The sequence below is a fragment of the Theileria equi genome (genome assembly GCF_000342415.1).
Source record: "Theileria equi strain WA chromosome 4 map unlocalized gcontig_1105316255033, whole genome shotgun sequence".
Lineage (NCBI taxonomy): Eukaryota > Apicomplexa > Aconoidasida > Piroplasmida > Theileriidae > Theileria > Theileria equi.
Window position 1 is genome coordinate 113,616 of NW_004668228.1, and position 27,890 is coordinate 141,505.

The 27,890-nt window shown below is 37.1% G+C and overlaps 12 protein-coding genes across 12 annotated transcripts, besides 2 other annotated features; 6 read left to right on the top strand and 6 right to left on the bottom strand.

Moving 5' to 3' along the window:
- Nucleotides 1-2: 2 nt before the first annotated feature.
- Nucleotides 3-821, top strand: BEWA_012360 (hypothetical protein; the record flags this gene model as incomplete). Its single annotated transcript, XM_004832072.1, has 5 exons — nt 3-138; nt 179-283; nt 320-443; nt 476-708; nt 742-821. The coding sequence occupies 5 exons, from the start codon at nt 3-5 to the stop codon at nt 819-821; spliced, it is 678 nt and encodes a 225-aa protein (XP_004832129.1).
- A 1-nt stretch (nt 822) lies between these two features.
- Nucleotides 823-2,472, bottom strand: BEWA_012370 (hypothetical protein; the record flags this gene model as incomplete). Its single annotated transcript, XM_004832073.1, has 1 exon — nt 823-2,472. One exon carries the CDS (start codon nt 2,470-2,472, stop codon nt 823-825), a length of 1,650 nt encoding a protein of 549 aa, XP_004832130.1.
- A 748-nt stretch (nt 2,473-3,220) lies between these two features.
- On the top strand, nt 3,221-7,860 carry BEWA_012380 (histone deacetylase, putative; the record flags this gene model as incomplete). Its single annotated transcript, XM_004832074.1, has 2 exons — nt 3,221-4,709; nt 4,745-7,860. 2 exons carry the CDS (start codon nt 3,221-3,223, stop codon nt 7,858-7,860), a joined length of 4,605 nt encoding a protein of 1,534 aa, XP_004832131.1.
- Nucleotides 7,861-7,889: 29 nt separating this feature from the next.
- Nucleotides 7,890-7,911: a sequence feature (AT_rich).
- A 10-nt stretch (nt 7,912-7,921) lies between these two features.
- Nucleotides 7,922-9,585, bottom strand: BEWA_012390 (conserved hypothetical protein; the record flags this gene model as incomplete). The annotated part of the gene is made up of 2 exons (XM_004832075.1): nt 9,321-9,585; nt 7,922-9,282 (listed from the first exon to the last, which is right to left on the bottom strand). Exons 1-2 carry the CDS (start codon nt 9,511-9,513, stop codon nt 7,922-7,924), a joined length of 1,554 nt encoding a protein of 517 aa, XP_004832132.1. The 5' UTR covers nt 9,514-9,585.
- Nucleotides 9,586-9,661: 76 nt separating this feature from the next.
- Nucleotides 9,662-10,475, bottom strand: BEWA_012400 (hypothetical protein; the record flags this gene model as incomplete). The annotated part of the gene is made up of 1 exon (XM_004832076.1): nt 9,662-10,475. The coding sequence occupies exon 1, from the start codon at nt 10,427-10,429 to the stop codon at nt 9,662-9,664; it is 768 nt and encodes a 255-aa protein (XP_004832133.1). The 5' UTR covers nt 10,430-10,475.
- Nucleotides 10,476-10,572: 97 nt separating this feature from the next.
- On the bottom strand, nt 10,573-12,877 carry BEWA_012410 (cleavage and polyadenylation specificity factor protein, putative; the record flags this gene model as incomplete). Its single annotated transcript, XM_004832077.1, has 4 exons — nt 10,573-10,659; nt 10,696-10,980; nt 11,016-11,585; nt 11,621-12,877. 4 exons carry the CDS (start codon nt 12,875-12,877, stop codon nt 10,573-10,575), a joined length of 2,199 nt encoding a protein of 732 aa, XP_004832134.1.
- A 298-nt stretch (nt 12,878-13,175) lies between these two features.
- BEWA_012420 (conserved hypothetical protein) lies at nt 13,176-14,221 on the top strand (the record flags this gene model as incomplete). The annotated part of the gene is made up of 4 exons (XM_004832078.1): nt 13,176-13,306; nt 13,347-13,414; nt 13,447-13,955; nt 13,991-14,221. The coding sequence occupies exons 1-4, from the start codon at nt 13,206-13,208 to the stop codon at nt 14,219-14,221; spliced, it is 909 nt and encodes a 302-aa protein (XP_004832135.1). The 5' UTR covers nt 13,176-13,205.
- A 221-nt stretch (nt 14,222-14,442) lies between these two features.
- On the top strand, nt 14,443-15,328 carry BEWA_012430 (hypothetical protein). Its single transcript, XM_004832079.1, has one exon. The coding sequence runs from the start codon at nt 14,517-14,519 to the stop codon at nt 14,808-14,810; it is 294 nt and encodes a 97-aa protein (XP_004832136.1). The 5' UTR covers nt 14,443-14,516; the 3' UTR covers nt 14,811-15,328.
- Nucleotides 15,329-15,495: 167 nt separating this feature from the next.
- Nucleotides 15,496-18,108, top strand: BEWA_012440 (glucose-6-phosphate 1-dehydrogenase, putative; the record flags this gene model as incomplete). The annotated part of the gene is made up of 1 exon (XM_004832080.1): nt 15,496-18,108. One exon carries the CDS (start codon nt 15,496-15,498, stop codon nt 18,106-18,108), a length of 2,613 nt encoding a protein of 870 aa, XP_004832137.1.
- A 17-nt stretch (nt 18,109-18,125) lies between these two features.
- On the bottom strand, nt 18,126-19,190 carry BEWA_012450 (hypothetical protein; the record flags this gene model as incomplete). The annotated part of the gene is made up of 5 exons (XM_004832081.1): nt 18,126-18,188; nt 18,225-18,377; nt 18,411-18,592; nt 18,628-18,910; nt 18,948-19,190. 5 exons carry the CDS (start codon nt 19,188-19,190, stop codon nt 18,126-18,128), a joined length of 924 nt encoding a protein of 307 aa, XP_004832138.1.
- Nucleotides 19,191-19,270: 80 nt separating this feature from the next.
- On the bottom strand, nt 19,271-22,129 carry BEWA_012460 (hypothetical protein; the record flags this gene model as incomplete). Its single annotated transcript, XM_004832082.1, has 2 exons — nt 19,271-21,977; nt 22,017-22,129. The coding sequence occupies 2 exons, from the start codon at nt 22,127-22,129 to the stop codon at nt 19,271-19,273; spliced, it is 2,820 nt and encodes a 939-aa protein (XP_004832139.1).
- A 1,074-nt stretch (nt 22,130-23,203) lies between these two features.
- Nucleotides 23,204-27,158, top strand: BEWA_012470 (hypothetical protein; the record flags this gene model as incomplete). The annotated part of the gene is made up of 2 exons (XM_004832083.1): nt 23,204-23,339; nt 23,374-27,158. The coding sequence occupies 2 exons, from the start codon at nt 23,204-23,206 to the stop codon at nt 27,156-27,158; spliced, it is 3,921 nt and encodes a 1,306-aa protein (XP_004832140.1).
- Nucleotide 27,159: 1 nt separating this feature from the next.
- Nucleotides 27,160-27,181: a sequence feature (AT_rich).
- Nucleotides 27,182-27,890: the final 709 nt, after the last annotated feature.

The following is a 27,890-nucleotide window of genomic DNA, read 5'->3' on the forward strand; positions in this document are numbered from 1 at the left end:
CAATGTCATTTTGTGAGAAATATAAATCTTATTTAAGGCGAGCTGACGAAATAAAAGGTGTTTGCCCTGTGGCTGCGTTTTTTTGTCTCTCCTTCGTTGTAGAGAAGTTGAAAGAAAAATACATTGAAGATAAAACTAGTATTTATATTCCATATCATATGAAAATGTTATACAATAGATAATGAGTTAAGGTGTGAGCTATCAACGCTCCTAGACCAAGCGGAAGGTCTAAAGGAGAAGTACGGACCCTTCAACATCCAAGATTGTGTAACATTCACTAAAGGTTCTCATTTGTGGACTATAAGACTTGATTTTGTAGAAATGATCGAGGATGCAGAATCTGACGAAAACCCGAAAACATCAATGGGAAAATTTTGTACCATAGTAACCCTCACAGATGTAATTAGTACGTTTGGTAATTCCGAGGAATGTACAAAAATGAGGTATGCGTCCTAGAATACGTATGCATTCCTAGGAAATATGCAAAGTACCGCGCATTGGAGAAGAAACGTCACATAGAATCTAAAATGCAAAGACAAGTACCTGACACTTTAAATGCAGATGAAAAGATCGATTCCGCCACTTCCAACGGGGACGGTATTATACAATGTAGTAAAGAAGTAAATTCACCAGAATACACTCATAAATGCGACGAAGAAGTTATGATTTCACAAAGAATAGTACAGTATGCAAAGTCAGCAATTTCTGGTGTGTATATGCAAAACACATTTTAAAATTTAGCGTTATCGTTTAATGACTACCCCGAAGCGGAGAAGAATTTGCGATCTGCTCTATTGGCTTTAAAAAGTATAGAGTACTGAGCTATACAAAATTGGGCCAGATAAATTTGATCGCATCATTTCCTTGGGATGATGATTTAACATTGTATACTTTGCTCTTTATTAGTGCCCAGTTTTTTTCCATTGGTACAGATACCAAGGAAACTAAGGATTCATTTTTGTCAAAGAACTGTGAATTGGCGTTAGTGTATTCATTTGACAAATTTAATCTACATACTACATTTTTTATATCTTTCAAGTTCTTTTCATTATTGTTGTCATTAGCACTGTTGTTTGGTGACTTCAACGGCTCTGGAAATTCAGATAACCTTTCCTCAAAGGGCTTAAAATCCTCTAGGTCCTTCCCAATCTTTATAGTTGAAATTTCAAAACGCTGGTTATAAGATTTTATATAACCTAATTTTGTTTCCAACATTTCAGCTTCCAAATCTGCCGAAGTAAAGTGTAAATCTAGTAATATTGCTATTTCATACATTTCTGGTCCCAGCTTGATATCTGGTATACTCTGGCTACCTGCGATAACGAGTGATATAGAAGTATTTTCATGTCCTTTTTTGATCCAAAGTTTATTCAGTAGAGTTGAACAACCTATGTCAATAGTTATGGCGTAAAGTGATTTTAGCATATCACCAAGTATCCTTTCCAAGGGTTGAGCTTGCATGCATTCATCCATAAACTTGTTCTCAATTTCCACTAGGCATTGAAATGTTTGTTTAGGCCAAAAAGTGGAGTTTGTGCGACTGATCAGTTTAGTAGTATCTATATACAGAGATTCTGAAAGGTTTGCAGGTTTTTCCTCTATACTTTTAACCTCTCTGCGATTGGAGTCTAAATCCCTGAACTTGTGCGAATTGTGATTTTTTTTCTTTGGAATATCGTCTGAATTCTCACCGAGTAGGTCTTCTATATCGATAAAATTGGTGTCTTGTGGACATTCGGATTGAACCTGTTGGAAGCAAACATCGGATGTTTCTGGTATGAGAAATCCCATATTGGTTTCCCTAAGAACATCTTCTTTTCTATGACTATAATCCTTGAGCATTGCGACATAATCAGACGGCACCCACTTAATATCCTTAACATTAATTCCAAAAAATAACATGGATGTGTTGGCTTTAACATCGTCAGATTCGTTGTCTGTGAGTGTGGCACTCAGTCTTTTCCCAAACAGATCAATTGCTCTCAAAACTCTAGATCCATATCCCAAGCAGAAAACCTTTCCATCTCTTACAACTGATGCCCCTATACATACCAGGAATTTGTACGACTGAAATAGACAATTTGTATCATCAGAACCTTCTTGTATTCTTGTATAAAACTCATGGCCAGGCTGTAAGTAGAGCGGAAGCGTCTCTGAATGATTCAGCAGACAAGATACAATACCATGATCGTTCTTTTTGTATTTAGCCAGCAGCGGTCTTGTTACCATTTCAGAGCAGAGACCCCAATGTTTGGCATCACAATCCTTGTTCAGAACGCGTATTCTCAGTACAATGTAACATGTAGGTTCATGTATCTCTGGACTTGTGTCTGTTTTGTCGCAATCTAAGGATTCAGCGCGTTTCGTGAGAAATTCCGAAGGACCTGACCCAAAGGATATGGCACTGAAGTTGACGACAAACGAGCCATGTTTTAGGGCTTCTTTGTTATCTGTACTAGACTTTTGATCCATATGTGTCACATATTAGCGATAAACGTACTCCAAATGTGTTGTTAGACACATTTGTACAGAATGTGCATCCAAGAGCACATTTGTAAAGACAGGCAATGTCGCAAGACGTGAATTCTATGAGCTACTATAACCGAAACAACTTCTGGCATGGTAATGTAAGAAGGTTTTTGGTTACCTAACGGAAAAGGAATATGTGGCCATAGAGAGTTATAACCGGGTAACATACGATAATACGAGCACAGTGATAACCCTGGAAGAGCTTGCTAGTTTTCCCTGGAAACTAAAAGAAAATAGCCTCTGGTGTCCGCCATTACAAACGTTTCAGGGGGCGTAAAGTATGCTGTCGGTCTCCCTAACGCAAATGTGTACCGTAACAAACTGATAAGGTGTTTAATTCGGACGTTTTATCATTAAAAATCGGTGGGTTTGCGTCTATTTGTCCGATAAGTTTACATTTGCAGCAAAGTTTCTTGATCCAGCCGCTGCTCTACCTTAAATTGCAGCGTTTAGATAATACCAGAGGATTTGTACTGTTTTTATGGATAACTTTAGAGAATATAATGATTTAAATGGTTTTTTCAGTTTATTCATTTCCCCATATATAACATCATTCGTTAATCGCCTATCATACGGTTTAGCAGCCGCTCTCTTCCGTATTTTGCGTACGTATGACATCTAATTTTTCGTTCCCACGTCCTAAAATGATTGATATGGTATTTTACGCGGTTTAAGGGTACTGTATGCTTCCATGAATACTATCTCTGATCCGGCACCGTTTGTTCCGGTGCTAAAGACATCATGTATTATGCACAGGTGTATTTTGAAGGATGACTTGGATTCGCTCAAGCATATGCTATCTGATAGCAGAAGGGACTGCCTCAATGATCTGGATCACTCTGGACGAACTCCTTTCCACGTCGCACTTCAATGTGCCAACCCAAAAGCATTATACTTGCTTTTGTACTATCCGTTGATACATCCATCAAAAATATTCGCCACATTGGATTGGACGGATAACTTGGATGATGTGTTCTCATCTTCCTCCAGTGATGACGTCCCCTCTCCAAGCTCTAAAACCACACTTAATGCCGGAGATTCTGACAGGCGCATGGATGACTCTTCCACATTTGATAGCAAATCGGATTTATCCACCGATCATACATCTGATGGAAGACAAAACGGAATGCAAAACAATTTACAAACATCTAAATCATCTGGAAAACCATTCAAGCTGGGGAATGTACTCTTGGAACACTGGGAAGAATCACCCAAGGCCTATATTCGTTCGGCCTTATCTCTAGAGGATGGTAACTATATACATGGTTGTGGATTAAAGGAAGTTGAGGATCTATACGAGGAACATTTTAAATTTTTGGTCGGAGAACCTCATACATTAGAGCGAGCAGCTAGAGAATATACAGCCAAATACCCACGACTATACTCAAATCACCCCGCTAATCTAGAAAAAATAAAGGAAATGTTATCAAAATCAAACACCCTACCATTAAATCCCAGCAACTTTGGTGAACATCTTAGCGGTCCCCGTAATCATACTCCGGATATCACTTCAGGTGACTCTAAAGATACTGTAACCACCCAGCACCAAAGTTGTGAAAATAATAACACTTGCTCTGGATCAGACATACCATATCCTAACGAAGAGCAAAAGCTAGATGCGGGTAAATCCAATCATTCTGAGGACAATTTATCAAATGAGTCTACCGATGCAACTTCGAATGATGAACATATCAAACAATTGATGCCTCCAGTAACCGTTGATTTGATTGCCACCTTTGATAGGACGGCACCACTACACTTGCTTTTCTCAAATGTTTGCATCAGCAGCTATCGCAAAAACGTGCAGAAATGTTTTAGAATTCTCGTGGGATATTTTAAAAAAATCGCTAATTTTGATCAAATTTTCAACTCATGTGATTATTATATCTGCGCTAATGGTCAACACTCAGAAAATCTCTCTCCAAACTCAAGGAATAGGACTGATTTAGATACAGACTCAAAATATACACAAAAATTGAATAAATTTTCTCTTCAACTACCATCTGATGATATCATCACAGAAGACAATCTTTCAAGATCTGATCCAAAGTCAATTGAAAATATTGATTCTGGTCAATCTAATACTGATTTAAATCTACAATCCAGTTTCAAGAGAAGTTTGCCTCAGCCCACTGAAGATTTAGTAGCCAAAGATAGAAAAGTCTCTTATACCGCTTCAGGTTGGTAAATATACCTTTGATATATCTTTTTATAGGAATACCTTGGCCAAACAATACTCTTTGTGCAGAAGCACCTGTGATATCTCAGGAAAAGAATATATTATCTTTAAGTAGATGTACAGATTGTGAGTTTTTAGGAGATCTCAAAAAGGCTGGCAATAAATCAACATTTGATCCCAGAATGATTGTGCTTCATAATGCAATTTTTGATTCCTCTCTTTGGTTAAAAACACATGTATCGTGGGAAACATTTATCCAAAAACGTGACTTCACTCGATCAACGATCTTGCACAAAGTTTGCAGCACTCATGACGTTAAACTGATAAAACTGATGTTGTTTTACGGATTTTCTCCTTTGGTTGTTAATGAAGCAGGTGATCTGCCTGTTCACATTGCTGTTGAGAAGAATGAACCATTTTGCCTGCTAACTGTATTGCATTCAACGTTAAAATCGCTTTTTTACTCGAATTTTAACTTATCGGATAATCTATTTGACTGCTGTTGTAGCGATGCAACTTTTTGTGGAGGATCTAATAGGAGTTCTGGAAATCATTTTTTCAACACATTTATGAAGAGTTTGTGTAACTATTCAGATCAAACACATCATCATGCATTGGGGGAAAATGGATTCTTGAGCGAATTTAACAAGGATTTCAATTTCTGGGCAAATGTTAATAAATCAACTTATTGCACCATCTTAAAAAGTTTGGACATTGAAAGTAAACGCATTTTATTCGATGAGATGCTTTTGTTGTTTGAACAGCTAACGTATAGGGCAATACGATTTTCATCATGGGAGTCACTCGCAGCTATGTTTTCCTACAATACTGCAATTACATACCACATACTATCAAATCCCTCACTAATGCATAGGTTTATCAATATGGCTGCCTCTGTAAACAACCAAAAGGAGTTTATGAATACCGTTGACTTTGTAATAAAGGTTGTTTTCGGTTTCAGAATGCCAAGAGTTCCACACTTTACTCATCCAATTTCTAATGATAATCGCAATATTGGAATATCGCATAAGAAGACTTTATCAAAGCTCAATATACAAGGAATTAATAACACATACAAGGGTTGTGGAATCCCACATTCTAGACCAAGAACTCTTGCTTATCTTGATAGTCTTAGAACTGGTCCATCTCTGCATGAAAATAAACTTCCAAACACTCTTACTGATATTTTGCATGGATTTAAAAGTTCAGGAACTACAAAAGATAACGCAGAGCCGAAAAAAACATGGATAATAACTCATCCTACATGTTTGCATCACCTTGCAACTCCGGAACCGACGGATGCTCCAAATAAACGCCACAGGCTAATTATTACATATCCAGAAAATCCAACTCGTTTGGAGGCAATAATATCCAATGAAAATGGGATATTGAGAAGTGATACGCTGAAGAACGTTAAATTAGTTCATAGTCCACCTCCTGCTGCTCTTGCGGATATTTTACGTGTTCACGATTGGGCTTATGTGGACAAACTGCTTGAACAGGTTCAGGTTGCTCAAAAGCGCTGGGTTACTCATCCGTATTGGCCTGTTTTAGCAGACGGTGATACTCCAGTTACGCCGCATTCTTGGAGTGCTGCATTATATGCCGCAGGATCCGTTATTTCTGCCGTAGATGCGGTTTGCACTAATGCATGTAAAAATGCGTTCTGTGCCGTTCGTCCTCCTGGCCATCATCTTGGCACTTGGGGTGGTGCACAGTCTTCTAATTTTGAAGATGAAGATTTTGCTGCAGGTTCCCAGGGTTTTTGTCTTATCAATAACGTTGCAATTGGTGCCGCTTATGCTAAGTATACATACGCAGAAAAGGGTATTCGCAGAATTGCAATTGTGGATTTTGACGTTCATCATGGGAATGGAACAGAACAGATCATCCGCAACATCGGCCCTAAGGTTGTAAAACGACCAATTCCATATCAAGGACACGATTTTGATCAATCTTTTGAGCCTCAATACTCAATTCACAAGCATTGGTTTGGCTGGAGAGATCAAAAGGACCGTGAAGAAGTATTCTTTGCATCTATTCATGCATATGATGGTGTTTTTTACCCGGGAACTGGAAAACAATGCATAAAATATGATGATCCGTCTAGTCCCAGAATAATCAATGTTGCCGTTCCTCAGGGAACTACTTCATCGGAATTTAGGCTCTTGTTTGAGAAAAACATATGTCCATATTTATATCACTTTAAACCGGACTTGATTTTTATCTCTGCTGGGTTTGATGGGCACTATCGTGATTCTGTTAGCTATGGATTTACACGATATACGGAAAAGGATTTTTATTACATTACTGAACGCTTAGTTACAATAGCTAATAGTGTGTGTGAAGGGAGAATAATAAGCGTGTTAGAAGGTGGTTATAATACAAAACTTGGTACTTTGTCTCCATTTGCGAGATCAGTCTTTGAACATGTTAGTGCACTTTGCCATACAAATTCCAAGGCGGTATATCCGTACATGCATGGGCAAAATTCGGTAGACCTCTTACTTTCCCCTGTCCTTCATCAAGAGATGGTCAAGGACGATGACGTACCTAAACCATTGACTCCAGAACCTGAGATAGACAGGAGTGTTTTGAAGCGCGTATACAAACTTCGCATGAAGACAGAAATGTTAATTTCGAAGGTTTACTCTCTTAAAGATTTAAAGTGCTGTAATTTTGATCGACTATATAAGTTTGACTCCACCAAAATGTGCTCTAAAGCTGCACTAGAAAGGCACGGAAATGCATTTTTGAGCTTTTACTCAAAATACTTTTACTCTTTGTATAATGTCGCTTTGAGTTTCTTTTTCTCTTCTTATCCATCTTTTCCAGACTTTTCAAATTTGGAAGATTTGAACAAAATTGTTGAAGGTGACGATTTTTTGCCACTTCTCGACACCACATTATCGGACATGTTTATCGGCGATTCTCATACATCTTCCAATGATCAAAATATAGACGATATTCTGATCAATATAAAGGCTCATAAAGACAATAACGAGATGAATAACCTCTTATTATCGAACAAATGGTTCAGAGACATAAAGACAAAATCCTTGGAACAAAACTACATCGTATCTGAGCTTCTTTACAACTACTTTAAAAAGTATGCATCGGTATTCACAAAACCTTGCATTTTGCACTCTTAGGGGTTTGTCATCACAAGTGGTGATAAAACTAAATTTTAATATAAATATATACGATAAAACATTAATGTTGGTGAGCTGGAGGTTGCTGGCTCTGGAAAAGATGCCCAAACAATCCTTTATTTGTGCGAGGGAGAAAGTTTATGAATAAAAAGAGGTAGGTGACAAAGTCAAAGCATACTCCCAAGAACAAATTCAGGTGTTCATCCCAGATAATCATTTGATTGATCGAAGGTTGTAGGCAAATGAACCGAATTGAAGAAAAGATGGCAGGTTTTAAAATGTAGGTGAAAAAAATGATTCTGAAGTTGTTATACTTCTTCATATTAGAATATGCTGATCCAGCATAAGGTGAGAGTCCGTCATCTGAAATTCTGGAATTAATGATAACAATATTAAAATTTGTTGCAACCAAAATGCATATACATGCTATTGCATGTACTAAGTAGCGAGATACATCAAACCCACTAATGAGTACCTCCACAAAACCCATTAATACAGATACTGCCGAGATTGAAGTTATCAGCTGCGATTCTACTACACTTAGTGACTCTCTCATGATTTTCCATCCCAGAGCCACCAGTACCAAAATAAGTAGAATAAATATTTCATGGAATCTCTTTAGTAGGTGCGCAAGTGCCCAAATAGGTTTTGTGTAATTTCCTGTTTCTCGTATTGAGTTTACCATTAGCATGTCCAAGAAAAGAAATGTGGAATAAAACAAAAAGTTTAAAGCCAGGAGGTAATTAATCGATTTAGGTCTGAAACTCCTAATAGCAAACAAATAAAAGAGAGATATTATTGATGCCGAGAGGAATATCAATGTCCAAAACTTTAAAACATCAAAATGATAGGCCAATTCAATTGGTAAATGCAAACTCTTTGGATTAATAAATCTTATATAGCCTTCGAAGGATAATTTCCGTTGGTCAGTATTAAAGAGTACGAGTACATATCTATTAGGCTCTGGTGCCTCAAATCCAAAGCTTACTGTATCTCCAACTTTTGTGAGAGGTATTCTCATACTTGAGATCATGTTACTATAATATACAAATCCCCTCTTGTTTTTTGATGGTTGTACTTTAGAGAGTGGAGAGGTGGATAGATAGAGTTCCCACTGGGCCTGAGAAAAGAGAATCAGGTATAAATTATCCACGGTCGAATCTTGGTCATCATCCTCTATCACATTTTCCTCCTTATCACTTCCAAAGATGGTAGCCAATAGATGGACCCAGTTATGATGATTTCCATACTTTCTCCCCTTTACTGTTCTCCAAGAAAAGTCAAAGGCCTTTGGCCTTTGTCGTGATTTTTCCCTTGCCGTATCCTCCGAGGTCTGGGTGTTTGTACCATCGTCATCGGGAATAATTAGACCGTCATCCAGCTTTCCTGCAGACGTTATCTTTGCATATCCGAAAATTCGGCCTATTCGTTGTTATAAGCAAACGTTTGCGAACACTTACCTCCCTTTTCGAGAGAAAAGAAGTAAAACGGGGTAGCTAACTCCTCGGACGAAACCGCTAACAAGGGAATTTCGCACAAGTGTGTTATCACTTCTCCATGTATGTTTTTTAGGGTGGAGAGATCTAATGTGTACGACTCGATGATGGGTAACGCGATAGCAAATGATAAAAGCCAACTAAACTGGCCCCGCATTATGCGATACTGAGATTATCCGAAACGCTAAAATCATACGAAAATGTATGATCTCGCCAAAATCAATAGAATAACGAGTACAGTCACACCTCGGCGGCCCAAGCCAGCCCTCCATGCGGTGCGAGGTTATGTATGTAAAGAATAGAAATTAGACTTTGGGTATTTTTACAACTATAGAATCGTTTATAAACGACGCCTTGGCCTTTCTAAGATCGAGATTTGGTGGAAGACGCACACTTTGATAGAAGTTACTCTCCAGCCTCCTGGTCATGTGGTTGTTCTCGTCGTTCACTGGCACGTCTTCGTGCCTCGAGGACGCAGATATCTCGAGGGTGTCGTTGGAGATCTTGATCTTGATGTTCTCCTTTCTAACATTCGGCAAACGAACCTCGAGCTTGTATAGTGATGGGTCTGAATTTGTCTGCGATGACAAGCCCGAATCTACCGATCCTTGCCCAAAGAATGGGTTGTTATATGGGTCATAAAAGCGTAAATAGTCGTCATTTCCGAAACTTGAGTCGTGAAGATGAGCCAAACCGTTGATGAATCTTCTCAGATCCTTAAAGTAGTCATCGTCAAAGAATCTAGACAAATTGTCACGTGATTTTGGAAATGTATCGCCAAAAAATGTGTCTTTGTATCTATTTTCGAGCTGAAATGCGTCCGAATCTCTTTCCTCCTTTGCGCATGGGTCCTCGGTCCCGAGGGAATCCAACTTGCTGGGTACCAGGTAATTGCGAGGTCCTAATATAATGCTAGAATAACAAAATGGGTTGTAAAAATGATATTTACGCGGGAATTCCGTATTGTACAAGCTTTTGGGGTCTAGTAAACTGCATTTAAAGAATGGAAGTCTGAAATTGTGAGCTTTGCTAGGCGACGGACTCGTATCCACAGAGATATGATCCATGGCCATTGTGATTTTAAAGCATCGTGATATTAGACTAAGGTGAATAAATTGTGAGAGGTCAGAATCTCTTGATGGGGACCAAGGCTATACACATTAACGGTAGTTGTTAAATTCTGTAACCAAAGTTACTCAAACCATGAGGTACTTGTCTAAATTGTTATTGGTTGTAGAGAATCTTTAACACTTTGAATAATTTTCATCGCTATATTTCTGTATTCATCATTACCACAGGTGACCTAAATGATCAATGAACACCTCTGTACAGCACATACCTCCATCCCTTTAAAGTCAACAACAAGGTCAATTACAGAATTTTCATCTTGTGGATCCGAAACTGAAAAATGTAGCTTTTTTCCCGACTTTTTACTTTCTGCCTTTACTTGAACGGGATTTCCAAATTTCTGAATCAGCTGCATTTCTATAACCTTATTAGATATTGATGCATCATTCATGCTTTTCACTACTTCGAGTTCTTCAAGGGTACCTTTACGATCTGAAATTATCTCTATTGCCAAAACATTTATACTATCTGCAATCAAATCGGCAACTGGGCTGGCCTACAGAAAAATGATTTCATGTATAGAATAAATACCGTCCATTCTAAAATGATATTTTCATCGACGTGAGAGACCCTAACCAAGTTACAAACATCAATTTCGCTCTTTGACACACTTTTAACATCATCATAAATGGATAGAAGGGCACTCTTCAAATCATCCAGTTTAAAGGGGAAATTTATTTTCATTCTTTGGGTCAAAAACGAGACATCCATATTTCCGTAACTTTCCACATCCGAAGAATACATCATTTTTGGTACATAATTATCATACACCACAACACTAGAAACAAGGTCAGAACTCGATACTCCAGTTTCCTTGCTGTAACCACTTGTACTGAGATTGCGTAGATCTGATGCCAATTTACCAACTGTATTCACAAAGCGATTTTGAGAAAAGTTGAGCGAAACAACTTGCAATACTTCAGGCATAAAAATCGACAATTCAGGCATCTCCTCAGAAAGTTTATCTCTCATTCTCTTCATTTCAGATCTTTCTCCATGTACTAGAATCACGTTTGGAACACACAAACGGCGAATAAAATCTTTTGTCTGGTTATAATCGGTATGAGCACTAAATGAAATTTGTTCTATCGTACATCGGCGCTGAAAAATATTTATAAATGACAGTTATAACTTACCTTAATAACCCTACTTCCGAGATTGAGAACTTCTGGATCTTTTTTTAGTGCATCAGCTAATGTGCCCTTTACAGTGTAACCAGTTAAAATTACACCATTGCGATTATCTGGAGCAAAAATTTCAAAAACTTCTAGTGACGGTCCTCCTTGTAACATACCGGGAGATGTCATAACAACACAAGGACCATCTCTGAGCAGATATGTGCGTATCGATTCAACAGATTTTGCATATTTTACAAATTTGAAGTTGAAGGGATTGTGACCATTATAAACGCTTTCCTTGACGTACTCGCCACATAATCCGATAAATGTTTCATATACTCTCAATGATTTAGAAGCCAAGGGAGATATATAGAATATAGGAATCGACTGTAACTGCTTGTTTGCAGCCCAGTACTCCTCCAATATCAAGAGTATTTCTTGGGCTCTTCCCAAAGCAAAAACTGGTAAAAGACATTTTCCATCCCTCATAAGTATGTCTAACACAACGTGCAAGAAACGAGCCTCACGTTGAGTACGTTCTTCATGAATGCGAATTCCATATGTACTTTCACTAATTAATAGGTGCACATTGATATTTGGAATTTCAGCGCTTGGAAGATGTCTATCATACTCTGTTGAATAATCACCTGTATAAAGGATTCTTACACCGTCCATTTCTACTAGAAACATACATGCACCCAAAACATGACCAGCTCTATAACATGAGATTTTTATTCCATCAAAGGAGCGTTCCTCATGAAAGTCTATTGTTTCAATATGGTTAAGAGCATATTCTACATCTTCAAAAGAATATAATCCTGAGCCACAAACAAGCTCATCAACAACATCTTCATCTTCTTCATTTGATGTTCCATCGGGATTCAATTTATCTGTATGGTCAAATATCTTCTTTACACTGCATAATTGTTCCATACGTGCATAATCTGTCCATAACAAGTGACATATAGCCTTTGTTGCACATGTCATCAGAATCTTACCCTTGAAACCGGTTTTGGATAAGAGATATGGAATAGCTCCACAATGGTCAAGGTGAAAATGTGTAACTAGGCATACTTTTACTTTTGTAATGTCTACCGCCTCGAATACGGGCAGTGCTCCAACTCCAGATAGAGCTGGATGCAAGCCGCAATCGAACATAACACAGTCATTTCCTCTTTCGGCAAATACGCATGACCTACCCACCTCGCATCCAGCGCCGAGAACTGTAATAGTTGTAGGATAGTCAGCATCGCCTACGGAATACGATACAGACATGTTGATGTACAAGCTGACTAGAATCCAAAATCCAAATTGTATTTTATTAGATAATAATATGAATCATGATTACTGCCAGGCAAGCAAAGGAAAATATTTGCGATAGGAAGGATGTATTATCAAGAAATATAAATGTGCAGGCTATAGTACGAGATATGAAGTATTAATTCGATGTATTCTAAAATTTATTTAAACTTCACATTAAAAATGTTATTTTCCACAAAATAAATTCCTTCTGGGCCTTTAAAATCAAATTGCGATTCCCCATTTGGCTCACATTGGCCAGAATTTATAATGCTTGGCAAAATATTGTGAATTATTTCCTAAAATGGATTCAAGCATAGATAAGAAACTATGTAGGATAGATAGTGAGATTTCAGGGAACAAATGTTACGAGTCTATGCAACATATACTAAGTCTTGTAAAAAGGTCGGTTATCTATCAATATATTTGTATATCTGTCGTTTAGAAACCTTTTGAGAAACAAATATAAGGAATCCCTGGAAATTCTTTACAATTACGCCTCCATTTTTATTGGTGAGTACTCCATGTGTAATTATTCCCCTTAGAGAAGAAAGAGTTTATTCTGGCTGGCGAGCTTATGGATGAATATGCAAAAGTTGCTGATAAAGGAAAATTATTCTGTAACATAAAAGTTATCAATAATATTATCTCCATCTTTGAGTCACCTTGGACTTCTGCTGCATTTAGTTCCACTTCAAACGATCAAAAAATGGACGACTACTCTGTCACAATGCTTCTGTACATTAAATTTATGAACCGGGCAATCTCATTCAGTAAATCTGAAACTCATCCACACGGGAATCCACTTTTTCACAAATCGATCGGACGGTATTATATTCACGAAAAGGACTATGTAAAGGCGCAAGGTAATCTTGTATACTCCCAAGACGTAGAATTGTTGCTTTCTATGATAAACGAATGGAAGAAACATGCAAGCGAAGACGAACATGATTTCTTTTATTTGAGGGCTATTTTAATGCTGGTTGCTTGTGGAGATATTTGTAATGCCAAGTGTTTTATCTACTTATTGGACGTTAACCTAGAGGATCCAGAGGTATGTTTACCATTTTAGCCAATAGCATGATTTAGGTGCCTTTGCCAATACAGTTAGCTCACCTACTCACGGAGGCGTGTGATCCTCCAGATGAAAAGTTGTTTGAAAAGATTTGTCATGTATATCAACCAATACTCGATTTAGATCCAGAATACAAAGCACTTGTAAAAACGATAAGAGACTCCTACTTTGGACACGATACAGGTGGAGGTTTATTCAGCGGATTAGGAGGAGGATTAAGCGCACTCATGAGGAGTTTCATGTAATTTGTTGTCAAAACTATTCGTCTTCCTTACAATTTTACGTGTGTTTCGTCTATTATATCTCGTCCATGTAAATGTTATTATTTGCAACGCGGTGGACGAATCTGTCCAGGATGCTCAGAGAAGCGAAATTTATGGTGGCTAGAGAATGTGTCATTTTCCTGTTTAAAACATTTTACATTGGCTAGCCTTCTAGACGTTAATTGCACTACACACTGGTAAATAGAATTTTAAAAACAGGTGCAACGTCGGATGGAATCTCAATATTTCTATCGTAAATCCAGATTTGTTAATCACAATGACTAACATCTTTGAAATCTTGAACAAGGCAGATATTCACACTGGAAGGATTCTGGGTGGGTTTTCGCTTCTTTTATTCATTATTCCCACCGCGACCATGCTTATATTACCAAAACTCGCTGGTACTCTGGGTTTTGACACGAATAGTTCGCTTATATTAAGCGTTGTGGTTGCGGTGACTTCCGTTTTGGGGATAACGTTCAGCTACGCTTGGATAGCTTATAAGCAACAAGATCAGGGTGAAGAGGTCGTTAGCAAGTTTTTTGGTAACAAGGCCAACAAGAATGATTAGCTAAAGTTGTAACATACTGACTTGTGTTGCTGCTCCAGTCGTGAATGAAGAAGAGGCTTCTAAAGGCCAACGGAAGGTTTGGGAATTAAATTTGAGTTTATCTATACTCTGGCTAAAAGAAGATTGGCAGTCCTTATGCGTTGTGACCCTCGTTTTGACTTAAGTGTACATTACAAGATCAGCTCCGAAAAACGGTGGGTGTCTGGCTTATTAGTCGAAGAGTCGACGTAATAAAAATATCTAGACGGTTTCAGTGTGGAAGGATATACTGGAGTGTCTGTCTTTTGTGAGTACTGGAGGCCCCCTCCAATAAATTAGGCAGCACGTTCACAAGGCATTTTTCATCGTTGTTGATGATTTTTAAAAATAACATAGTTTGTTTTGTCTTTTGTTCCTAGCCTGTTACTTTCAGTACTTTTGTACGTGCCTGATGCCTTCATAAGGTCGTATAGGAATTACCATTCATTGTCACCCTTGTAACAAGCATATCTGTGACTCTGGCATTACATACGCGTTATTTTTATGAAAACAACTTCATATGATCGCTTTTCATATCTGTTTATCTAGTATTAATGCAGTAGTTGTTGTTTTTGGTTAACTGAAACTGTCTTGCCCTTCTACACGAGGATTCGCTGAAACAGGTATCATATTGCAGTTTTAAAACGTACAAATTATCATATCAAAGATGGGTGATTCGGAATCTCCAAAGTATGTCGGCTTTTCCTCCTCGACCCAAGAGGCCCCCGACGCTTCGCCTATACCTATACCTGCGACGCTGTCGAGGAGGATCTTTAAGGGAAATCCGAATAGTGACTCTTACAGCTCCATGAGCAATCTCTTGGCATCATCATGCTCGAGCGATTATGACAATTGGATCAAGGGCTTCTATGCTAGTAGAATCAATGAGATTTTGCAGTTCAAAAGCACCAGTCATGTTATCACTCCACCCTGTGACAACGATTGTACAGATGTGGATGATATCATCGAACCGTGTCTCTTGGATTGTCACACAGAAGAAGGTTTTGTAAAGACTGCCACCCACTTGATTTTACACAAGATAAGGACCAAACAGGCAAAGTCACCGACATCAATGGTAACCATTGGATTATCTGGAGGATCAACACCAAGGGAGATATTCAGTTTTATGGGTAGATTGCAAGATCTGGAAATAGACTTTAACAGAATCATCATATTCGTCGTAGATGAACGCTACGTTCCAACAGACGATGAAATGTCCAATATTAGGCTGATAAGAAACACCCTGCTAAAGTATTGGCCCATACCAGAATCAAACATTATATTTCCCGATACAAGCTTACCATTGGAAGAGTGTGTTAAAAAATATGAAGAGGATTTAGAGAAAATATTTGGAGTTGTAAACATTAACAAAGTCAAAAGTGAACCTGGAGATGATAGTAACCCCGCCTGGAAGGCTGTTTTTCCAATTAGACCTGACTTGATTACGCTGGGTATAGGTGCCGATTTCCACATTGCTGGTTTATTTCCAGAGTACCTCTCAACACTAGACGCAGCGTATGTTACGGATTGTGTTCATCGTGTAATGGTAACGTATACTGAAACTGCTGTTGTCAGGGAGCGTATAACCTTATCGCTTCCATTTTTGTGTTGCGCAAAGAGCAAGCTGTTCCTCTTGAAGGGAGAACGCAAAAAGCGTATTTGGACGACAATGATTCAATACAGACATGTGGATCCAATTAGATTCCCGGCCACTCAAATATTTACTAGGCCAGGGTGCATTGCTGTATTGGATTCTTCAACGATAAGAAAGGTTAGGCTCAAGATACCATTAGACCAGACTGACTATCTCACATTTCTATTGTTTGGAAGCACAGGTGATTTGGCAAGGAAAAAGCTATATCCTGCACTTTTCCACCTGTTTTACCTTGGGTTCCTCCCTAACAAGTTTCACATTCTAGCTATAAGCAGATATGAGGAAGATTTTGATGCGTTCTTCAACAAAATGTCTGAGGATATTTTTGCATCAATAAATACAAATCTTTATTTAAGGGATCCAGCTGTACGTTTTGACTATCCTACAGTCATTTCTGAATTTAAAAACAAGTGTAGTAGAATAAAGGCAACGTACAGTGACCCAGAGTCTATCCAAACTTTGATGGCAAAAATTGCGGAAATAGAGGCTGGGGCAGCTGTTTCTCATCGTATGGTCTATTTAGCTACCCCTGCAGAAGCGTATGAACCGATTATGAAGATGGTTACATCATGTTGTAAGCCAAAGAACGGATGGTTCCGTGTGCTTTTGGAGAAACCCTTTGGACGTGATCTATCATCATCGTTATCAATTCAAGCAGGTTTAAACAAGTATATTGAACCTGAAAAGGTGTTTTTGATCGATCATTATCTGGGTAAACCAGTTGTAGCATGCATAATTTCATCCAAAAAGTCACCGAGATACTCTCCGCTTTTCAACAGGAAATACGTAAAAAGTGTTCATATAAAGCTAAAGGAGGAAATTGGATCGTTTGGAAGATCTTATTTTGAAAGCTACGGTATTATCCGTGATATGATTCAGAATCATGGGTTACAATTACTTTCTTTAATCGCAATGAACCATACAAGCGGCTCTAAGAAATCGATTGCGCAAGATAAGTTGAACGTTCTCAAATGTATTAGAACCGTAACATTTGACGATGCCGTAATCGGTCAATATACCGATAGTCTTGATGGCAAGAAATGCGCTTATAGAAAAGAACCTGGTATTTCTCAAGACTCTTTGTGTAATACTTATTGTTCCTGCGTCATGTGGATTGATAATGATGATTGGAGGGATGTTCCATTCATCATCACAGCAGGAAAGGGTCTAGACGAGAGGCTCTGTGAAGTTAGCCTCAATGTACATGAAAATGAAATTGAGGAATTCTGCGAAGGATTCAAACCTAACAAACTTGTATACAGAGTACACCCTGATCCATCAGTTTTCTGGGCCAAGGGCTCAAACGAAATCGACGTTGGTGAAGTTAAGGAAAATGCAGCTAGTGATGTCGAGGCTGAGGCCACAAACAAGGAAGAAAGAATACTTAGAGACGTAGAATATACTGCCACAAAGAGAACAATTGAAGGAGCATATGAGATTTTGTTCTACCACGCATTTAGTGGCAGAAAGGATTCGTTCCCAACCATTGATGAAGCTAATGAATCATGGAGAATACTAACACCACTAATTGATGAAATAGCAGAAAAGAAAGTAGTACCAATATTTTATCCTAGAGGATCTGCGGGACCTGGTGAAGCTAATCGCTTATTTAAACTACTAAGTTAATTCAATTTTTAAGTTCTTTACGTAATTCCTGTGGAGTAAATAAATGCGTATTGTATATCCTCCTCATTTTCACTTTTACCCTAAAGATTGTTATCCACGTAGGATTTTAGACTTACCCCTTTCCTGTATCGTTCTTGGCTCCCCGCCTTCTTCTGTCGCTGTATTGGTTGAAAATGTATAAAAACAACAAACTTAGGTAGCTGATAGTTAACAATCGTTTCAGCTATATTATATTCCTTTAATAGCTGATCCTTTGGTGGAATTACAACCTGTAAAGTATAGAAACAATGGTATAGGCTTACCGAATCCCACAAATGTTTCACATCGTTATCTAATTTATGACGATCATGTTCGAACACGTCCTTCCCGATTGGATATAACATTATACCACGCACATTATCAACACATTCTTCACATTTTGAACTTGTGTATATGGTACACTGATTAGGTAGCCCAGAGTAGCGACACTTTTTCTTTTTTTTATCTGCATATGGAATGACAGCGAGACTAAAAGTCTACCTTTTGAGTGAGACGTTTTTAACTTCACTCCTCTAAGTTTGTGATCCTTTAAACTATCATTGATCCAGTTAATCATCGAGGGATTTGCGCTCAAAAGTTCGTCGCTGACCCTTAATCCCTTGATGGTGGCATGATTACTAATATACATCAACAGCAAATCGGAGCTTTTGATGGATTCATACGGGTTCTTGTAGGCGAGCCGTTTCGTAGTAGTATCAAAGTGAATACGCTTGACGTTCTGCAAGGCCTCGTAGAGCTCCTTGTTTGTAGAGATGTTTACACCCTGTAGTTTGTCACATCTACGGGAAATAAAACCGTACCGATATTCCACAATTTCGAAGCGCCTTTTCTACCTCCAAGGTATGCAGTGGTTTGTTGTGTTTTATTAGTATCCCGAGGATTTTGTGGACTACAAACGGCACTGTGCAAACCTCCTCCTTAAACAGCATATTATTCGTATTATTGGAGATCTCCGTGCCATTGCTTGCTGGTTTTGTCGAGGTATTCGTGTATGTATACTTATTTGGGCTGGATATGACGGAAGGTGTGGAAATGAAGCTCATTTTAGCTAAAGTAACTATCTAGTAGCACAAGTTAATCAAATATGTGATGAATAATAAATTTGTACAGGAACAAAGTTCCCTCAAGATGCGATAAAATGATTACTGAAAAACTGGTACAGTAGGGTGTTGTTCCGATCCTTCATGTGAATAACGGGAGAATGCCCTTCAGACTTCATTAATGCTACAAAATTCTGTAAGTTATCCTTTGTATTTAAGTTGTGTGAGTGTGTTATTGCGCTCTCTATCATCTTGTTCGTTATACCGTATTTTGAGAGGATATTGACCAATTTTGGATCTGATTCTACAATCAGATTATCATCGAAACCATTAATAGTATGATGAGCGCCCTTATTCGCTAGTTTGTCAATGTATTGTTGAGACATGGCATGTCTAGCCAACGTGCAAACAGAATATTGAATCACGTTTGTATCAAATTCCAATTCATTAAGTCCATTAATGATGGTAGATCTCACCTTATTGGCAAGATTTAACATGTAATCAAAATTTCCATCCTGAAAACTCCAGTTACTCATACGCGCATTGGCTACAAACCACAGATTGTACGTCAAATTGTTCAAAAGCCTTGTCATTTTTAAATTCAAGTCTGGAACACAAATCGAGGAAACAGTACTTTCCCTATTTACTTGGTCACCAACTAGCCTGCATAGTTTATTGAACACATCCACAATGGTTGAGAAACCTCCATCAAACTCTAATAGACTTGAACTATTAACATCCGTATTTTGGATCATTTTATTAAACCAGACAAATGTCAGAGTATTAAACGAATGCATGAGATTAAATACATCCTTGTTTAGTGCATCTTTACCGCTTTCATTGGAAGAATACGCCTCAAGTATTGCAATAAAATCATTTGAGCAAAGCAGCGAAATGAGCGACTTTGCTAATTTGTGAGACTTATCCCTTATTATAACTGGTTTTATTGATTCCAAAATATAGACAAGAAACCTTATGAAAGTTTGTATGTCGGATTTTTCGCAAGACCTAGTATCAGAATCTATTTTTATAGCCTTGTAAACTTGTGGAATAACTTTTGTCAACACCATATTTATTAAATCAAGTGAAACAAAATTCAATCGATTAAAAGATGATATTATGGTTGAAATGTGTGGAAATAACTGATACATGTCGTTTTTATGGCCATACATGTGATCAACTGTTTGCGGCGGTATCATTTTCCAAATGCTATGAGTTATGTTATACTGAATTAAATTATTCATTTGGTTTGAGCCATGCATTCCCTTTAATTTGTGGTACAAATTCCTAGTTCTTTTACTAGATATGGAATGCGTGGGAGCTGGTGGTATCAAAAACTTATTATCAACATACGTATGAGAAGAATTAACAACAAAATGATCCAATATAAATGGTTCCATTAACTTTGTATCCCTTTTTAATGATTCAGGAATATCCAAAATATCTTCTTCAATAGTTTTCAGAGATAAATTTGTCGTAGCGCTATGATTATTGTTCCTGTGTGATAACAGGAATCTAGTATTGGTGGTCCTTATAAAATAAGACAGCGCCAACAGATTGCCATAATGAAATGTATTCATCAAATGTTTGCTATAGCCACCAAGATCTGGCTGGAATATGCGCTTGAATGGGGATAAAAAGCAACGTTTTAAAATCTTACATTCATTTATAAAAAATGAAGTGGGCTGTAAGTTTCTACTACCCGAATAACGCATTTTCTTTTTTATTTTTTTGATCGAAAGATTAAAATTGCCCCTATATAACGTTTCAAGATGTACGGAATGGGATGATATGCTATTTCCAAATAGTGGTTTCCTTTCAAAGCTATTATGTTGCTGTATCATTTTATTCCTCATTTCAAGTCGCCTATTAGCAGGATGTCTACCATTAAAGTGTTTTTCCATAAATTCTATGATACATTCTGTTAGTGATCTAGCCCGTAAAATATCAGCTGACCGGGGAATAACTCTTAATAGTGATAAGTCATCAGAAACCTTGGCAGGTGTATGATTATTGTTTTCACCACTGTTATACAACAATCTACGAGAAGATTTTTTTGGTAAAGCATTTTTAATGTTTACAATATTTTCACCGGATTTACCCGGGGAAAAGAGATCCAATATCGTGTCTGTAGTTAGGATGATGGATTCATCCATTGAGTTGCCCCGATTCTCTGAGTGTGAGCCAGAACTTGAAGTTTCTAAACCCGTGTTGTTTGAACAATTAGTTACATTATTTGTGGTGTTACTGTGGCATTCCGACTCCGTTATTGATATTTCTGGTATATTCTCAATACAATCAATAGAAGAGTGAGAAAGGGCCTTTATAGAATCCACATGATAGTATTTTACTTTAGAAAGTAAATTGCATGATGATGAAATAACGTTTAGACGATCTTTAGTATCCGAAGTTTCCAAGAGCCGAGATCTAGAAACATAAGAAACTAATATCTTATGTTTATATGATAATGAAGCAAACTGATTCAGCGCCAACGATATCTCGCTGTGAGAGTATGATGAAAGAGACTTCTTGATACATAATCCCAATTTGTTCAAGCATTCAGTGTCTCTATGGTGAAACTTTGATAGTACAGATAGTGACGTATTTAGCATCTTTGGGGTCATGTCATCAGAACGTTCTGAAAGATAATACTTCAACAACACAGGGTATTCCAGGGGAATAAACTCAATCGAGGATATTAAAATTACGGTTGATAATGTAGCGAAAGAGTTCGCCTTTGACTGAGATAATTCGCGGTGGAAATTTAGACATATTTTATCAAACAGGTCCCTACATAATCAACATTTTAATTATATTGAATATACTAACTGATTTGATTTATCAATCTTTATTTGAATTATACCAAAGGAAGCCAACTGCCTATGGGACATCACACCCAAATTGTTTTTGCAATAGTTGTATGTTTTGTCGTAAAAATTCATGAATAAATCCGCGTGGTTCAAATTAGAATGTACTAAAAATTGCAGGATCCTCAGGTTATCCCCAACCGAAGCTTTATAACGAACATTATCTAACTCATTCAGATAAACTTTCAGATAACGAAAATTCGGGACATATCTGTAAAGGGCCGTAAATTACTAGTATAAACTGCAACCTCAGGATAGAACATGACTTTAGAAAAGTGCTAATATCAGCTAGTCTAGTACTGCGTAATTTACATGACCAATAGAGTGCTTCGCATATCCCTTGCATGAGAATAAGGTTCCTATATTTGAACCTTGAAAGTATCTCCACCATGCTACACAGCTCTGACGACCTATGAATTTTTGTTATAACTCTCACAAAACAAACTTCAAGAGGGAAATATTTGAAAGAACGCCCTTTGACAAATGCCTAAATTGTGTGATGTCGGAATAATTTCTGGGTTTGGATAGGAGTATTTCAAAATCTTTGAGGATTTGTTTCTCCGGTGACCCGTTCTTCCTACAAGGTGCCCTTTCAACGTCTACAATAGGAGGTTTTTAAGAATGGAAGGATAACGACAATGATATAATTCTGAAATACGTATCTAAACGTTACCATTCTTGCCTTTGGGTGATGTTTTAGTCTTTACTGTCCTAACAGAGTGTATTGTAGAAGGAATATTTATGAGAAATTTGCGATAAGAGGCAGAGTAATCAATGCTAATCTGCATCGCCGTCCAATTACACACTTGACGGATGGACAGCCATTATAAACTACTCAACTGTTTCAAAACCATGGAATAATGAGAATACATACGAAACATGTTAAACAAAATGAGCTTCTGTTCCAAAGGTGAGGACGCTGCCCTGCGGAACATTCGATGGTGTTTACAACACTAGCGAGAAACCAACTCCATTTTACACCAATTTCTATTTATTTTATACTTTTTCATCATAAATGTTATGATTAGGCTCTTTGTTTCGTGGAATTGTGTGAATAACTTCAATCCTTGTCTATTCGTTACACATTCCATTTTTTCCGTAATTTAAACTTGAAATGTATGGTGAATTATACCATACGGAAAATAAATTATGACCTTACCGGAATATTGCCATCTTATAAGTCAAATTGAAATAGATTACTATTCGACATCCAAGCTTCCAAGATGGCTCATATATACATTCAAACACCCTAGAAGTGACTCTAACCTCCATAAAAGCACACATGGTTAGTTGCTATAGCCTAATATAACCCTGCTCAGGAACAAATGGCAAACCAGACACCGACACATATTCGATTTGTAATTCTATCCTTCACTCGTATGGATATTCACTAGAAGATATAATTAATGTGGGAAAACTTAAATTAGAATACGAAAAAAATGCTGATAATGAAACGTCTAGTGCGTCCAAGGGTGAAGTCGTAAAGTATAACAGTAGAATCAAACGGAAAGCAAGCTCTATAGATTCATTGGAATCTGAAAATGACACTAAACTTCATGTTGAGAGACTTGTTCAAAAGTCTATGGTTTATTACTTCTCTCTGTTCGACGATTACTCGCATAAACATGGACCAATTATTAGGAATGGAGAAATTAAAACAAATAAAGCAGAATGGATAAGCAAAAACTCATCATATGAAATGATTTGCAGTCTAAAGGACTGTTTATCTCAATTTAGTAATAGTGGAAATTCTCAAAACGAGGCTGTATGTATTACCAAAGAGTATTCTGGAATTTTCTCTAGTAATGATGTATTAATTACTAGGTCTAACGTATCTTTTAGAGAAATGCTGAAAAATGAGGGAATAACTTACTCAACAATTTACGATGAAGTAATATCTAGGTCAAAAAATGCACACAATTTGTTGCCCTCGGATATCCACGTAGATGACTCAGAAGTTGTAAGATTGTACCTTGCCAATGATTTACCTAAGAATCTTGGTAGTTCTCATAGTGATACAAAAGTCCTTATGCAAGGAAAAATCGGTAATGAAGAGCTAGCTATATCTAGGTCATATGTGCTAAGATCACTGAAATTAGGTGAATTAGATGAATATGACCTAAGTACCATACGTATACAAGGCAGATCCAATTGTCATAAGCTTTTCAAGTGTCTGGAAAAGGATTGCGCGAATATATTGCTCAATTTGAAGAAAAGGGATGTAACAAATCCTATGGTTAAGTGCGTTATATCCAATTTTCCAGTCTTATTTTCAAAAGTTCATGATCTTAGGTTTAATTTAGAACCTTCGGATGAAACTAGTGATAGAGTCACCTATAAAATTGGTATTGGAGGTTTGATACTTCCGTCTGTCTTGGCAAACATTTTTAGAGTCATAAAAATTCTTAATAACAGGTCAATCATTAATAAGCCACGTATAAACGTAAAATACAACTCTTCACTTGATGATGAACTCTATGAGAAATCTTTGCGAATATCTGATAAAAACAGAATTTATCAAAACTTTATGCGGAATTTCACGCAGATAAAAAAGGAATACCCATATTCATATAAAACCCTTAAAAAATTTATTCCATTCTCTCACTTTGTTGTACACGGTGGTGAAGTTATAATTTCGAATAAACATCTAATATTAAAGGGTATTACTGATTTAAAGTCCGAAAAACTACATTCTAGTTTATATGGAGGTATTTTATCCATAAAGGATGAAACTAAGGAACTTGATGCAGAGGTGTTTTCACAGCCTCTTGATAATGCAGGTCAGATTATTTTTTTGAAAGACACACTATATTTAAATTTGTCAATTATTAAACACGCAATGAAACATATTGATGGTGCAAGTAATTTAGCTAAATCTTCTACAAAGTCATTCTTGGACGAATCGCTCTGTAATATTTCATATACCATGGTGAATGAAATATGTGAAGCTAATCTATCCCTCATTAGATGCTACTTGGAATTATATCCAGATATCGACTCATCAACTGTGTCAATAATGACAAAAGTTACTCCCTTTAATCTCACAAACCTGATTTGGGTGATATGTTACCTGATGCATTGTTATGGAAAAGTTCCATTTTTTGATAGAAAATATTACGAACAGCGAAACATTGTCGATGAAAAAATTATATTGGACAATCTTAAATCACGTGTTACATCTAAGGAATCCAATTTTGGCTGCAGTTTCCATATTGATAATGATATTTTGAGCTTCACGAAATCGCTAGAATATCCCTTGGCTCAGCAATCATATGTAATTCACTTGGTTAACCATATCAATTTTAACAAGGGTTTTTTTCACAAGTTTGGACTGTCGTACAGTGATTATTACACTAATAAGCAGACACAATATGATGGCTCCGTTTCACTTGCATCAATACCTGCTTTAAATTCTAGTGAATATCTAAACGGTGATACTTTGCAACATGTTAATACCTCCTCTTCTCCAGATGGTATTGCTGAAATGTTGGAATTAGATAATCTTACAAGTGGTTGGAAAACATTTTTGGGTAAAGTTAAAGCTAAAAATCCGGGAGATAATGAAAACGCTTCACAACTTAGCGAAGAAAGCACAAAGATTACAAATGTTAGTGACAAGGATGATAATTTTCCAAAAATAGATACTATGGATTTAAACGAAATTAATACCGATGATTTTAAAAGTTATGATATAGATGCACTTATGCAATCAGCCAAAGTTGACTCCTCTAATAAGGATATGGCTCCATTGTACTATAATACAGATGTTGAAAATGTAAATAGGATAAGGGCAGGCTTTAAGTTAGTGAACAATTCTGTCAATGTAAAATTTGGTGTTGTTTCCTCAGAATCAAGACCACATGGAAGAATGCATAAATGTCTTTTCGATTTCGATTCAAACACAACGTTTAATGATATTCACAAAAATCCAAATTATAACATAATAAATCAATTTAATGACGTAATTAGTCAATCGCACGAAGTAGAACTGAAACAAAAGGTGCACATTGTTTTTATGTTTCTCTGCACTAGTCCAATTTCGATAACAGAATCAAATTACATTAAGCTAATTAAAAATGTAATAAATTCGAACTTGATGGTTCTAACATGTGATCCGAAGAATATTGTTTATGACAATGCGAATATAGATGAAAATACAAATATACAAAGCTACATTGATAAATTCAAAAAGGGTCAGTTTGCTAATGTGGCAAAAGTATTTAAAAAAAATGGGATTTCATACTCCTTCATAATTTCTGGCGATAATGTTAGGGAACAAATGAGTGATCTAGTAAAACATGTAGGAGTTTACACTGATATAAAATTTTATAGTATACCAATCCTCAGTGACTCACTTTATTTACTAAATGAATCATGTAAAGAAAATATTGAAATACTGAACGAAATAAGAATTAAATATTCCAAAATAAATATATCGTATGAAATTGTTAGAATATCTTGGATATTTGATTCATATTTTGATGGGATTCTGATATGTGATTCAAATGTACCAAAGAGACACAAACTTGTATTTCACAATAGTGAACTTGTTGATGCTTATCCCGTAGAAGAACTTATTGATGAGCATTATGTAAATATTCCCGCTTGTGTTGAAAGACCCGTCCTTGGATTTAACAATGATTACAAGAACGTGACCTTCCTTTGGGGGTTTGAAATATATTTGTTATATGATCAGGAAAACATTTTTGTAACTCCTAGAGATTGTATGTTTTATCGCAAATACTGTGGAATTAACCTAAGGTTATTAAACAGTCTCGAAATAATCGAGAGAGAAATCCAAGAGACTATACAAAATAAGCTTTATTCTCTTAATATAACGGATTCCGATGTAAGTAAATTCTTCTCACACGGAAAAATCTACACCAATTCTTTGGTTTTATCAGCGAATGGAGACCGAAAAAGAGTCAAACGGAGAAGTACCTCCGCCGGAGACACACTTGACGCTTGTATTTGTCCATGTATAGGAAACATTTGCGTTTGCTTTGGGGGTTTTGATGGGATACCAATCCTAGATTTTAGATGGTTGTACAGTACACTAAATTCGTCAAAACCGGCTCCAATGCGTGACTACCTAGTCTGCTGACTTTATTAATTTTTTATTTTAATGCAAAATCTGGTAGCTATCCAAGTACATGTTTCGGGCCCTTGTCTAGAGAGTAATTCTTGTATCCATGTACATTTACGAACACGAGGATTCACCGTGTGTATGTATACTTTATCACGTACACTGGATTCGCCTTAACGATGCATGTTGATTTAGGAGCTCGAGCAGTTGCAGTGATTCATGGCAAGAGCATTTGATTTTAACGATAAACATAGACCAGCAGGTAGCCTCCAAGAATAAAAGTGAGTTGTTCCGAACTAGAAACAAAGTCAGACAACGGACATGTACGAAGCATAAGTTATACACACACTTTTTAAATACAGAAGCAAAATTGTCAACCACAACTTGCAATGGAACAAAATATGAATGGAATTGTCCAAGGCATGCCTTCAGGTAAGACCATTTTGTGACATAAGGGCAAACAGATCAAGGGCCGCAACAGTATACGGTGCCGTACGGACACCCAGAGGAAAATGGCCAAGTAGGTCTAAAAATGATAAACACGCCATGATGTAGTACGAAGTAAACCAAATGGCAAAGAATCCGTATCCAATGCAACACGTACCGATGGAAGGCTTCCAATCTCACTTTATCGATGCAGTGGATAGGCAATAGTATAACGGTTACTCGGTGTATGACAACGGCGCCTCCCTAAATGGTTATTACCAGCCGTACTATCAGACCATGGTCCCCTATGACCAGTATGGGCCA